Consider the following 12,723-nt stretch of genomic DNA (forward strand, 5'->3'; position numbering starts at 1 on the left):
GCATATTAATGATGCATGGTGTGCAATCAATAAGGTTGTTAATAGGCAACAATCTCCTAATAGGCAAATCATCACTGCCAAGACATCTTACTGCCTTGGACTCAGTAAAAAAGATGCAACAATTTAGTCTCTGACATTGAGATAGGTATCGCTGAATATGAATCTGTCACATTTCTCATTGTATACCATGTCATTCAAGCTCCTAAAAGTAATTTCATTGTAATAATATAATTGAATCTCACTCTTACCCATTCTGGGTTACATGTAACTCCAGATCTTCATAAATGTGTTTGACTCTTAACTGCTCCTGAAATGGTCCAACAAGCCATTCAGTTCAAAGGCAGTTATAAATGTGGCAAGAAATGCTGGCCTTACTGGTGTTGCCCACATCTGATGATTCAATAAAGAAAACAAACTTTCAGGAAACACTTTTCTATTTCAACTGGATTATTGTGTCCAACCCTGCACACCACACTTTAGGATGGATGTGATGGCATTAGAGAAAATGCAGAATGGATTCACGGCAATCGTTCCAGGGATGAGAAACTTTAACGGACCAGATAGACTGCAGAAGCTAAGGCTGTTTTCCCTTGAGAAAAGATGGTGAAGAGGAGATTTGGTAGAAGTACTTCAATCATTGATGGAAAGATCGATAACCTGGGCACAGATTTAAGGCAATTAGCAAAAGGAACAATGGTGACATGAGGAACAACTTCTTCAGGCAGTGAGTGCTTAATATCGTAAAATGCCAGTGTGAGAATGTGCACGAGGCAGGTTCAGCTGAGACATTGGATTAATACCTATAAAGAAATGTATGCAGGGCTTTGGGAGAAGGGGGGAGATTTGCAATATGTCTACAGTTCTTTCAGAGAGATAGAACAGATATTACTGGCTGAATGACTTCCTTCTGTGCTATAACTATTCTATGACTCTACAATCCTACTTGAACAGATTAAAATTTCTGATCTTGGTGGATTGCATCCATTTTGAGAGAATCCAGGAAAGAGTTGGAGGAAGTATTTTAAACTATATTTAAAAATCCCCTAAAATGTGTGGTGCCAGAGTTGGCTAATCCAGTTGGCTAACATAATATCTACAGTTATGAAGTTCAATGATGGAAAATATAATAAAATCGTCAATGAAGATTCAAAGAATACCTAGTTATGAGAAATATGATGAATAATCAACTGGGTCTCTTCCTTCAAGAAGAGTTAGAGAAATATGTAACACAGTAAGGGACTTTAAAATCATGAAAGGTTTTGATATCAAATAAAATGGTTCATCCTGTGGGGAAGAATGTAACTATATACCAACAACATAAGACTGACACCAAGAAATCCAAAACAGAATTCAGAAAATAATAACGTTAGAGTAGTGGGAATATGAACTTCCAACGGAATGGTGGGAATATGAACTTGCTGCCAAAGGGAGCAAAAATATAGATGAATTGAGGGAGGAAATTGTAGTTTTTGATGAGAAAAAGAATGGAGAGATTCAAATGAAGCTCAAATGCCAGCATGGACTGGTTGGGTTCAATGATAAGTTTGGGTGAAATTCTATGGCCTCTGTGTAATATTGATAGCAGGTACATTTTTCAAACTGGCATTATATTCAACTCAAGTACTCTAAAATAAACAGAAATGAACAACACCAGCAGCAAAAACATTGAAGTTTCTGGAGAAACTTGACAAGTTGGCAGCACCTGTGGAGAGACAGTGGAAATCAACAACCGGAAGACTTAAATTTCCAAGTTTAAGAACCATTTTATTAGAAAGTTTCTCATTTCTATCTTTATTAAAGTCTTACAATATAACAATGTCATAAAAATACAACACCTTACAAATGATTGATACATTAAAGCCTAGGAATTGAAAGTAAACTAGATTAAAGTTTAATCCCAGTAGTATTCCTAAAAGGGTTCTTATGTTGTCTTTTCAAGGTGCCAAATAGCTCACGATTGGAAATTGCTTATATGTACATAATCCATTACAATTCCAAAATTAGAAACGTTTACAAAGTACATTAAAATTACAATTTTTCCTCATGAGAGCCAGTACAGGGAGAAATTTTTAACAAGATAGAGCAACTCTTTTAAAATCTCACTGTAAAACTTTCTTGAATACGAGAAATTTTTTTAGGTTACTTTTGCAATTGAGTATTCACATGTTGAATTTTTACATGTCTTGTGGGTATATGTCTCACTTCAGCTAGTGAACTAACACTGTAATAATTCACCCTCCTTTAAAAAAAGTTCAAAGCATATACATACAATGAAAGCTTGTTTTAATATAATTTTATCCCAAAGTGATTTGTATAAGATTTTGTTCTGTGTAAATCATGTATTTTTATATAAAAAATTATTATAGTGCCACTTAGTCAGTTACAATTTTTTTTTTACAATTAAGTGATGTGAAGGTTAGAAATGTTCATATTAAGTATGAGAAAATGTAGAACAAACAGACAAGAGTAACAAGCTGTATAGATGTCTATGTATGCAAAAGTGGACACATTATGTCCACATAAAGTTAGCACCCAGACTCAAAGATAGCACCATTATAACATGCAGCTTTAAAAGATTTCAAACTCTTCAACATTTGATTAATGAAAGCTATTGGAAATACAGTGCAAGGTATCTGTTGAACCTTTAGCATATTGGGATTGATGGCAGCCTGTAGACGCTGGCTCCGATCAGAGGTATATGTAGGGCGTAGGTTCCATTTCACTTACGTTCCCATTGAAGTTACCATTCTGGTTTGAATCAGTCCTTAAAACAACAAAAAAGTATTTTATATTCCTTTCTTTAAAAAGTATCTGTATGCATAACTGGAGCAGTTGACTAAATATAACTGTAGCACATAAACATAAGTTAGGTGGGCTTAATTGACAATCTGAAAGTCAAACAAATGGAGGGATATTTTGGGAACAGTACGTAACTTTGGGAATCTCGTCTTAAGATGGCTCTACTCGGTCAACTGTACTCAACTTCATTCATTCTGTGGTTCACAATAATTCACTTTGCGCAAGAATGGGACACTTGATGGGAGAGTATATGGAATGCACTTTATTCGCATATAGTGCAGAAGAACAGTATATAGAGCCATAGAGATGTACAGCACAGAAACAAACCCTTTAGTCCAACTTGTCCACGTCAACCAGATATCCTAAATTAATCTAGTTCCATTTGTCAGCACTTGTCACATATCCCTCTAAACCCTTCTTATTCATGTATGTACTGGCTTCTGGTTTCTCCATCTTCAGAGCTGTTCAACAGATTCTTGAAAAATATACTCTTTGCCTACTCCAGAGTTACATTTCACGGATAGGTTTCATTGATCTATCTGTCCTCTAATCCTTTAAATTTGTCGTTTACGACAGACAATGTCTACAAAATTGATTTGGTGTTCTGTTTGTTTTTAAATTGTTTGAAGACCAATTTAATTGAACAGTTAGTTGTCTAAACATTTTCTCAATCCATGTTTAATTTTTTCCTCTAACTATGAGTTTTATAGTTGTCATTAATGTTATACATCATTATGATGGATGCAGTTATAATCATGTCTCCACCTTGATGTATCTGAATGTTTTCTTGCTTCTGTTCAGACGACAAGTTATGGTTATAAGTAAATGAAATCATTACTCTTTAACTCATCAATGTATCCAAGCAAGTGGAAATTTCACTTTGGTGTAGTGTTATTCTGGGACTGATATTGGGACTAGGGAGTTTGTTAGGGCAGAATACATGGACATTTAATCTGCATCTAATTTATACTATGGTTTTAGTTCAAGAAAAAGCATAGAATGTACCTCTACTTAGAAACAAACACATCTTGTAGCATGCCATTTCAGAATTAATCTTTTGGGCAAACGAATAAATGCTCTTAGTAGTTGTTTACATATAAATTGATGCAAGAGGCCAAAGGTTAAAGCCCTGGGCCCACTGTCATTCTGCCTATGTTTTCATGAGAAATATGAAGGTGAGTACTAAATCCTCCAATTATTTTACCCTATTGTATCCTTCAAATTGTTACTGTACCGTGTTCTGCAAAATGTTATATGTGACATGTTAATGGGCACCAGTTTCCTCTCTAGTTCTGACCTCCCAGAGGCATTGTCAGATGGATCTTTAGTGATTCTCAAGGATTTTCAATTCCACAATCGCCTTGTAGAATTTAATAATAGAGCTAGGCAGAGAGATTTGGTTCCTACTATGCTGCCCTGCATTGGCACTGCAAATTGCTTACCTTCAGCACATGCCTTTGTACATTCATCCTGCGTATTGAACCTGTTTGCATTTCCATTGCATCCACCATACCAGAACCGTGTGCACGTTTTAGTCTTTACATCATAGTACCACTTAAGGGAAAAATTTCGGCAATTTCCCTCATCCCGACGTAGTTGACATATATCTTTAACTGTAAAAACATATGCAATAAAGGTGAATGTTAAACAACTGAGCAGAGCATAATTCAGGAGAATTTAAATTTGTGTATATGTACCAACTTAGATGGATGAGGGGTGGAAAAGAAAAAGCGTTTCCAACAAGAGAGAATCTAACAATATTCAATGGCATTACCGTCGCTGAATCCCCTACTATCAACATTCTGGGGGTTACTATTGATCAAACATTGAACTGGAGTAGCCATATAAATATTGTGACTACAAGAGCAGCTCAGAGGCTAGGAATCCAGCAATAAGTAACTCACCTCTTGGCTCCTCAAAGCTCATCCATGATGTACAAGACACAAGTCATAAGCTTACCAAAAATGACACCTAGTCTACTTCTGGTAAGATTCAATCTTCACTCCCTCCACTACCAATGCTAAGTTGCAACAATGTGTACCATCTGCAAGATGCACTAAAGAAATGCACAAAGGCCCCTTAGACAGCATTTTCTGAACCCACCACCACTACCATCTGGAACGACTAGGACAGAAGATACGTGGGAAAGTCACACATAAGTTCCCCTCCAAGCCATTCATCATCCTAAATTGGAAAGATATTGCTGTTCCTTCACTGCCACCTGGTCAAAATCCTGGAATTCCCTCTTTAATATCATTGTCGGTGTATCTACACCAAAAAAGACTGCAATTCAAGAAGGCACCCACGACTACCTTCTGTAACTAATGATAGACAATAAATGCTGACCCAACCAGAGACAGCTACATCCCATGAATGAAAAACAAAAAAAAATTGTTACACACAACAAGGCTCTGACCAATCTCCTCTCCAAAGTCTTTCATCAAATATCAGTTAAGCTTCCTGATCTGTACAATTTCATTTCTACAGTGAATATCCATGAAGTAGTAATACAGCAGCACTTCCTGCAGAAATATCAACATTGTTCAAATGCACTTCACCCCTTGATCTTCAGCCTATGTCCTAGTGTACACTAAATCTTTTCCACACAACAGCTCTGTGATTGCTCACCTGGACTGATTTCAGGCTAAGTATTGCATCTATTTTGCTATTTACATCCTCATTTCAACTTCTTCCTTATTCTTGCATATCCTTTCCTCTGTAATCCTCTTCAGGACCAAACCCCTTCAAGATATCTGCCCTCCTCCTATTCTGGTCTCTTGTGTATCCCTGATTTCAAATTGCTTCACGTTGTTAGAGGTTGTGGTGTTGGCTTTCTAAGCTCTGTGCAATGCAACCTTCTCCTGAAACCCTCACTTTCCTTTTTGATGCTACTTAGGACTTATCTCTCTTTTGCTATAAGATGTATCAAATCTTATGTTTGTATCTCTGTTTTGCTCATCTGATCTAACATCTGCTTAGATGGTTCAGAGCCATATTTTTTATTGAGAAGTCCTGCCCTAAGTTCTGGCAGATCCTATTTTATTTAAGGGTTAGTGCAGCATTAAGACCAAGAGTGACAATCCTCTTTTGTGCCAGTTCCTCATTGCCCTTGACTTCCCAATATTTCAAAAAGTGAGCTATTTTGTTTTTGAATACTTTCAGTGACCTAGCCTCCAGCATGCTCTGGAATTGAGAATTTCAGACATTCATTACCTCTATGAGAAGAAACTCTTTCACAACTCAACTTTAAATGAGTACTCACTTATAATGTTACTGAGTCACCTAGTTCAAGATTACCCCACTGAAGAAAACATCTCCCAACATTTATCCTGTCAAGCCCCCTCAGAATCTTGTATGTTTTAATAAGATCCTCATTCTTCCTAACTCTAATGAATAATAGCCCTAACCTGTTCATGTGGCAGAAGTGGGTACTGCAGATGCTGGAGATAAGAGTCAAGATTAGAGTGGTGCTGGAAAAGCACAGCAGGTCAGGCAGCATCCGAGGAGCAGGAAAATCGATGTTTCGGGCAAAAGCCCTTCATCAGGAATCCTGTACATTGTCCTGTACAGTTGTAACAATACTTCCCTACTCCAAACTGCTAGCAATAAAGGCCAATATTCCATTTGTCCTTCTAATTACTTGCTGCATCCACAAGCTAACCTCTTGTGTTTCATACACAAGAACACCCACAACCCTCTGCACTATATTTCTTTGGAGTCTTTCTCCATTTAAACAATAGCCGGCCTTTTGATTCTTCCTATCAAAGTGCAAGTCTTCACACTTTCCTAATTAAACTCCATCTGTAAGTTTTTGCCCACTCATTCAACCTATCTATAACCCCTTGGAAATTCCTTACTGACTCATAACAATAAGTCTTCCCACCAACCAGACATTCTCATAACCACTATTCTGAGGTGTGTACAGTACCAGTTCCAGCATAGCATTTCAAATTCTTCTCATTGTTAGGGTGAGAGGTGGCACAACTGAAAATACCATGTTTTACATACTCTGCATCCAATGTCAGTATTTAACCAATCCAGCTCAGCTCCAATAAAGAGTTGACACATAGTAAAACTTCATTAGAACTGCCCTATCACCTAATCTTCAATCAGTTACAGTCACTTCTGCATCTTCAATACAGAAGTCGTCTTCTGGGCATCTGGAAATTAACGTTTGTAGTGGGAGACTGGTGTAGTCAAATTGGCTATGTTGCATGTGTCTGAATTTACTTTGCATTAAAATTCATGGAATGAAGAAATCCAGTTGGCTGATCTGATCATGTCAGGTTACATGTTGGGGATTAAGTTAATATTAACCACCTTTCCTTGCCAACGTCTTATGCTCTTGGTGGGGAATACAATTCTTTAGGTGTGATGTAGAGTTCCTTTAACATTGCCCCATCAAACACTCCTTCCTCAGAGAATATGGTTACATACAATGGGAACATTTCTCTATACTAATTGTATGGTGCTATCTCTTCCTTAAATTTGTACATAAAAGAAAATAGGAATAGAAGCAGGCCACAGTCCCTTAAGCCTATTCATCATTCAATGAGATCATGGCTGATCTGTAATTTAACTCCAGAAACTCGCTCTTCGCTCCATATCCCTTAATAACCTTTAGCCATTAAAAATTGATCAGCATCAGATGTAAACTTAAACACTGATCATAGAACTCCTACAGTGTGGAGCAGGCCATTCAGCCCATCAAGTCCACATCAACCCTCTTCCAGGGAAGACACCTTACCTGCAGCTACTCGGTCTATCCCTTTAAAATATTTTGTGCACTTCTAGAAGATCACCTCTCATTCTTCACACACCCATTTAAGCACACACACATATGCATGCAAACACCCACACAGCCACGCAGCTTTTCACCTTCTGTCATTGGTCCAAATGATCATACAAAGTAAGAGCAGAAGTTGACCATTCAGTCCCTTGACCTTCTTCACAATTCATGAAAATCATTGCATCAAAATCTCCACATTTCCACTTACCTCCAGTAATCTTCAATTTTCTTGTCTAACAAGAAGTAATCTACCTACACCTTAAAAATACTTAATGACCCCACTTGCACAGCCTTCTGAGTGAGAGTTCCAAAGTCACATAACCCTTTGGGAGGAAATATTTTACTCATCTTTTCTTACAAGGGTGAGCCCTAATTTTAAAACATTGCCATCCAGTTTTGGACTCACCCACAGGAGGAAACATCTTTCCCAAGTGCATCTTTCAGGATTGATTCAGGATCTTGTACATGTCAATCACATCACTGTGACCCTGCCTGATCTCTGTTGACCTCAACTTTTCTCTCTCTCGCTGTCTCTTTTCTGTATTCCTCAAAGGACATTGAGTGGTCTTCTTTCCCTGCTTATATTTACTTTTCTCTCAGCCTTGCCCAATCTCCTGTCTACTCCTTTATTTCTCTGCAGAGGTTGTCCAGAAAAGTATGAGCAAAACAGGCACTCATTTTGTTGGATGGTGAAGGTGCTGATAGCAATGAAGAGTAGGTAGCATTTACCTGACATTGTGATTCCTGCAGGCTTGGGTTCTGGTATGTTTTCTTCTAGTACTGTGGAAGAAAATGGTGAGGTATTCAGTTTAATCTTTTTTCAATCAGCCATTCTCTAAAACAACTGCCAAAAAAAAAACAACTGAACAGCGGACAGTGCTGATTCTAGGCAATTTGGTGTATTCCCTCCCCGGCTATATTACTTACTTGTTTTTGTGCATTCTGTAATGCACTCAGCTTCTGTGTCAAACCTATTACCATTACCGTCACAGCCGCCATACCAGAACTGAGTGCAGATGTTGTTTTTGCTGTCAAAGAACCATTTTGCACTATACTCTAAGCACTGCGATCCAGCGTCAAAATCCAGCATGCACCGATCTGTGAAATTTATGTGTAAAATATGAATTGTTAACACAAACTATCAGAATAAAATGGGATAAGGCAATGCTAATGCAAGTTGAAAAGTCATTACTGTCACTCCATTGGTGTTTGGTATCATCATGGTGGAAAATTCCTCATTTGTTTTGCAACATCGCTGCAGGAGACAAACTTCATGTAATACTAGCAGTGCAGAATTAGTTTATCTGGTGACACAGGGACCCATCTCAAGAGGTTGACAGCAAATGTAACTGAAAAGATAATGGTGCTGTGTAGTAATAATTTCTCTTCGCCTGTGAGAGAGTCTTGCCCCTTGACTGGCCCATATACGGCAACAAGGAGTTTATTGCATTGCAGACCTGTATGGACTGTTACATATGGAAAGGCTCACAGCCATCTGCATACACATTCAAAGCTTTTGCATCTCCTCATATTGTACTGAATCCAGTGAGACTGCAAATTAAGTGATTTCAGAGCAGCCTGTTTCAGTGGCAGAACTTTGTTAAATATTACCAGGTCATATCAGTGATTCACTGGAACTTTGTGCCTTTCTTTACTCGCATAACAAGAAGTGTATGTTACAACATTATACATCAGGCAATGTAACAATAATTAGTCTAGTAAGCCATCCCTGACCCAAATTAAATTACCCAATTTATTTATGTAATAACACTGTAAGAAAATCCTGTTTGGTTCAATATAAATCAAAGAAATGAAATAGAATGAAACAGCTCCTGTAGTCAGAGTGAGTACTCCATTGAAAGAATTCTGGCTTGAGGATTCATTGTTGATAACTGTTGGAAATGGAATTGCTGGTAATTACGCCAGCACTCAAATTTCTACCTGCCCCTCAATACTTATCACTAAGTTATATGTGGTAAAAGTCGGAGAAAGTGAGGACTGCAGATTCCGGAGACCAGAGTTGAAAAGTGTGGTGCTGGAAAAGCACAGCAGGCCAGGCAGCATCCGAGGAGCAGGAGAATTGATGTATCGGGCATAAGCCCTTCTTCAGGAATCAATGTGTTAAAAGTCTACTTACTTATGCACAATATACAACATAGGAATGAGTTGTTCTATCCAGATGTGCAATTCATGCTCCATATCAGCTACTGTAATCCTTTCTCATTTAACATTACCCGCCTGACTAATTCTTCCTTTTTTCCTCATATGCTTACCTATTTTTCCCATAAATGCCATATTGTTTTTCTTAATCATTCTACTTGGGAGCAAATTTCATATCAACCTCGCTGATTAAATACATTTCTTCTGAATTTGGTATTTGCCTTCTTGATGAATATTTTGCATTGATTGCCTTTAGGTTTGTTCTTCCCCTTCAGTGAAAACTGCATATCTACTCTATCAAAGCCTGTCATCATCTTAAAGACCTCCATCAGGACACTTTTTAGTCCTCTCTGTTCAACAAAAAAGGGACCTAGCTTGTTCATCCTTGCTTGACAGACATTATCATGATACATTCTATTTCTTGCCTCCCTCTCCCTTTTAGAATTCATATTGTTTTGATCGCCATATTGTAAGTGTGATTGAACCAAATTTAAGGACATGTTAAGCATACTTGCTCACTGATAAAATTTTCTCTGTCTACTGTTTGGTTTGATTATTTTTGGTGGACGTATTGGCCTTCTTTTAATGATTTGTGCATTTGTATCCTCAGATCACTTCGCTCCTCTAACTTATTCAGGTTTTCACTTTACAAAAAATATAATGCACCACACTTGCTGAAATTCTTGATCAATTACATGCCTGTCTGTAAGTTTCTGACAATTTATTGCCATTTTTTATATTATTGACACCTCTGGCCACCAAGCCGCAATTTTAGAAATGGTTTTGTTGAATTCAAACTTTAAATAATTAATATAAATTGCAAATATCAATGATCTCTGCACTGATCCATATTGAACCACCTGTCATTGTGAATCAGTAGGGGCTGGCACTGCAATAGCACCCACATCCTGCAGAAAAAAACCTTTTTAAAGAGATCATAAGTCGCTACATACTAACACTTCCTCTACAAGCCTATATCTCTCTCATCTTTTTATGAAGATCCTTGAATCTACCTCTTCGACCAAGATTTTTGTCACCTTTTTTAATATCTCCTTTTAGAATAAAATCCCTATAGTGTGCAAACAGGCCATTTAGCCCAACAACTCCACACTGACCCTCCAAAGAGTGTCGACATTAGTCTACATTTCCCCTGACTAACACACCTAACCTACACATCCCTGAACACTATGGGCAATTTAGCATGGCCAATTCACCTAACCTGCACATCTTTGGACTGTGGGAGGAAACCCGCACAGACATGGGGAGAATGTGCAAACTCCACACACAGTCACCCGAGACTGGAATCAAACCCAGGTCCCTGGTGCTTTGAGGCAGCAGTGCTAACCACTGAGCCACCATGCCGCCTAACTTTTGTGGTCCATATCAAATTTATTAATGCTTCTGTAAAGGCTCCAGAATGGTTTACTTAATTAAAGGCGGTTGAATTTCTGTACTATTGCTATGTAGAAAGTATTACACACTGAGGGCCTCTTCCATATGTAATAACTGAAACAAACTAAGTAATGACAAAAATTGTGTACTTGACATTTCGATGAAGCTGTCCTCGCAGTAAAAGAAGCACATGAAACTAGTGACCAATTCACACTCCTGCTCAGGGCAAAGAATGACACTTGGCAAAGAAACGGTGGCTTGGATTTTTGAAAGATACTGTGTAGCATGGAGAGTAGAATGAGGAATGCTAAAACAGTGAGAAGTTTTAGTCTCTAAGTAGTTACTGTCAGATGATTATGCTGCATTGGATATGTGCCACATAGCTGAATTTTAAAAAATGAGATAATGTGCCAGATTGGAAAGGTTGAAATGGTCACACTGTGCAGGGAGGATATTAGCATTAGAGTGATGTTAGGGAAGAGAGAGCAGTTGATAACAATAGAAAGTGTGATGGCAATGTCACCCGACATTTGTGTCTAGCTTACAATGACCAATAAAATAATTATATAGCACACATTCTCCTTGTAATATTCCAGCTCTGTACAGTTTCCATTACCAATACAGTCATAGCTCTACTGGATTATCCTGACTATTACTATGGACACCAATATCATACCCAGCCCCTCTACATTACACAGTGCTTTGCAACCTCCAACGTACAATTCACATGGTTGATGACAGAAATCATTTAATATACACTGTATACTGGATTATATTATCCCTTTGCAATATGAAAATAAAGTTTAACCAAGGGATATTTTTAGCTCAACATCAAGAATGAATGTGATATGTTCACACAAATTTCCATTTCACTGCTGCTATGCATTTTATAGAAACAGTATTCATTAACACTTACCCGTTTCTGGGTGCTGTAATGGTTCCATAGACTGGAGATCAGGTGTGGTTTCGACATTTTTTTCTGGGGATTTTTCTGGGGATTTTGGAAGGAAAACATATAAATTTTGCAAAAAAAAAATGCCTCACACCTCACTCAAACTGTATTTCATTGCAGCAAAAGACTTCTTAAACAGATTGATTCCCTTCTAATAAGTAATAAGTAAATTTAGTTGACTGATATGAAGTATTTAATTGTTCCTAGCCTACACGGAGCTCAGAATTTATGGCATTGTACATTATTGCAGATAGGATAAAATTTCTCCTGCTAGGTGACAGGTTCGTTGGAACTGAATTGCCTGACTTATGCAGGTAGGGGGCTGATGGTGGCTCAGGCAAATATTATGGAGATGAGGGTTCAGGTCCCACAACTGGTGGAATTTAAATTCAATTAACAAAAACAAAATCTGGAATTTAAAACAACAAGTGCTGGAGATCACAGCGGTTCAGGCAGCATCGGTGGAGAGAGAGCAAGCTAACATTTCAAGTCTGGAAGACTCTTCATCAGAGCTAACATGATTGTGACTAGAATTTATCATCAATTGTTGTAAATTTCTATTTGATGCTTGATGGAATGAAATCTGACTTCCTGACCCAGCCTAAGTGCAACTCCAGATCCACAGTAATGC

General features: G+C 37.9%; 1 protein-coding gene across 1 annotated transcript in view; it reads right to left on the reverse strand.

Moving 5' to 3' along the window:
• Positions 1–1,743: 1,743 nt before the first annotated feature.
• The window catches only part of col6a3 (collagen, type VI, alpha 3), a 152,092-nt gene continuing 141,112 nt past the window's right edge, over positions 1,744–12,723 (reverse strand). Inside the window, exons 48-52 of the mRNA XM_072578754.1 lie at positions 12,057–12,131; positions 8,516–8,686; positions 8,318–8,368; positions 4,242–4,412; positions 1,744–2,764 (exon numbers count right to left, since the gene is read on the reverse strand). Coding sequence (XP_072434855.1) covers positions 2,724–2,764; positions 4,242–4,412; positions 8,318–8,368; positions 8,516–8,686; positions 12,057–12,131 — 509 coding nt within the window. The 3' untranslated portion in view covers positions 1,744–2,723. The remainder of the gene's footprint in view (positions 2,765–4,241; positions 4,413–8,317; positions 8,369–8,515; positions 8,687–12,056; positions 12,132–12,723) is intronic.

Source organism: Chiloscyllium punctatum, chromosome 10, assembly GCF_047496795.1.
Source record: "Chiloscyllium punctatum isolate Juve2018m chromosome 10, sChiPun1.3, whole genome shotgun sequence".
NCBI classification, from domain to species: domain Eukaryota; kingdom Metazoa; phylum Chordata; class Chondrichthyes; order Orectolobiformes; family Hemiscylliidae; genus Chiloscyllium; species Chiloscyllium punctatum.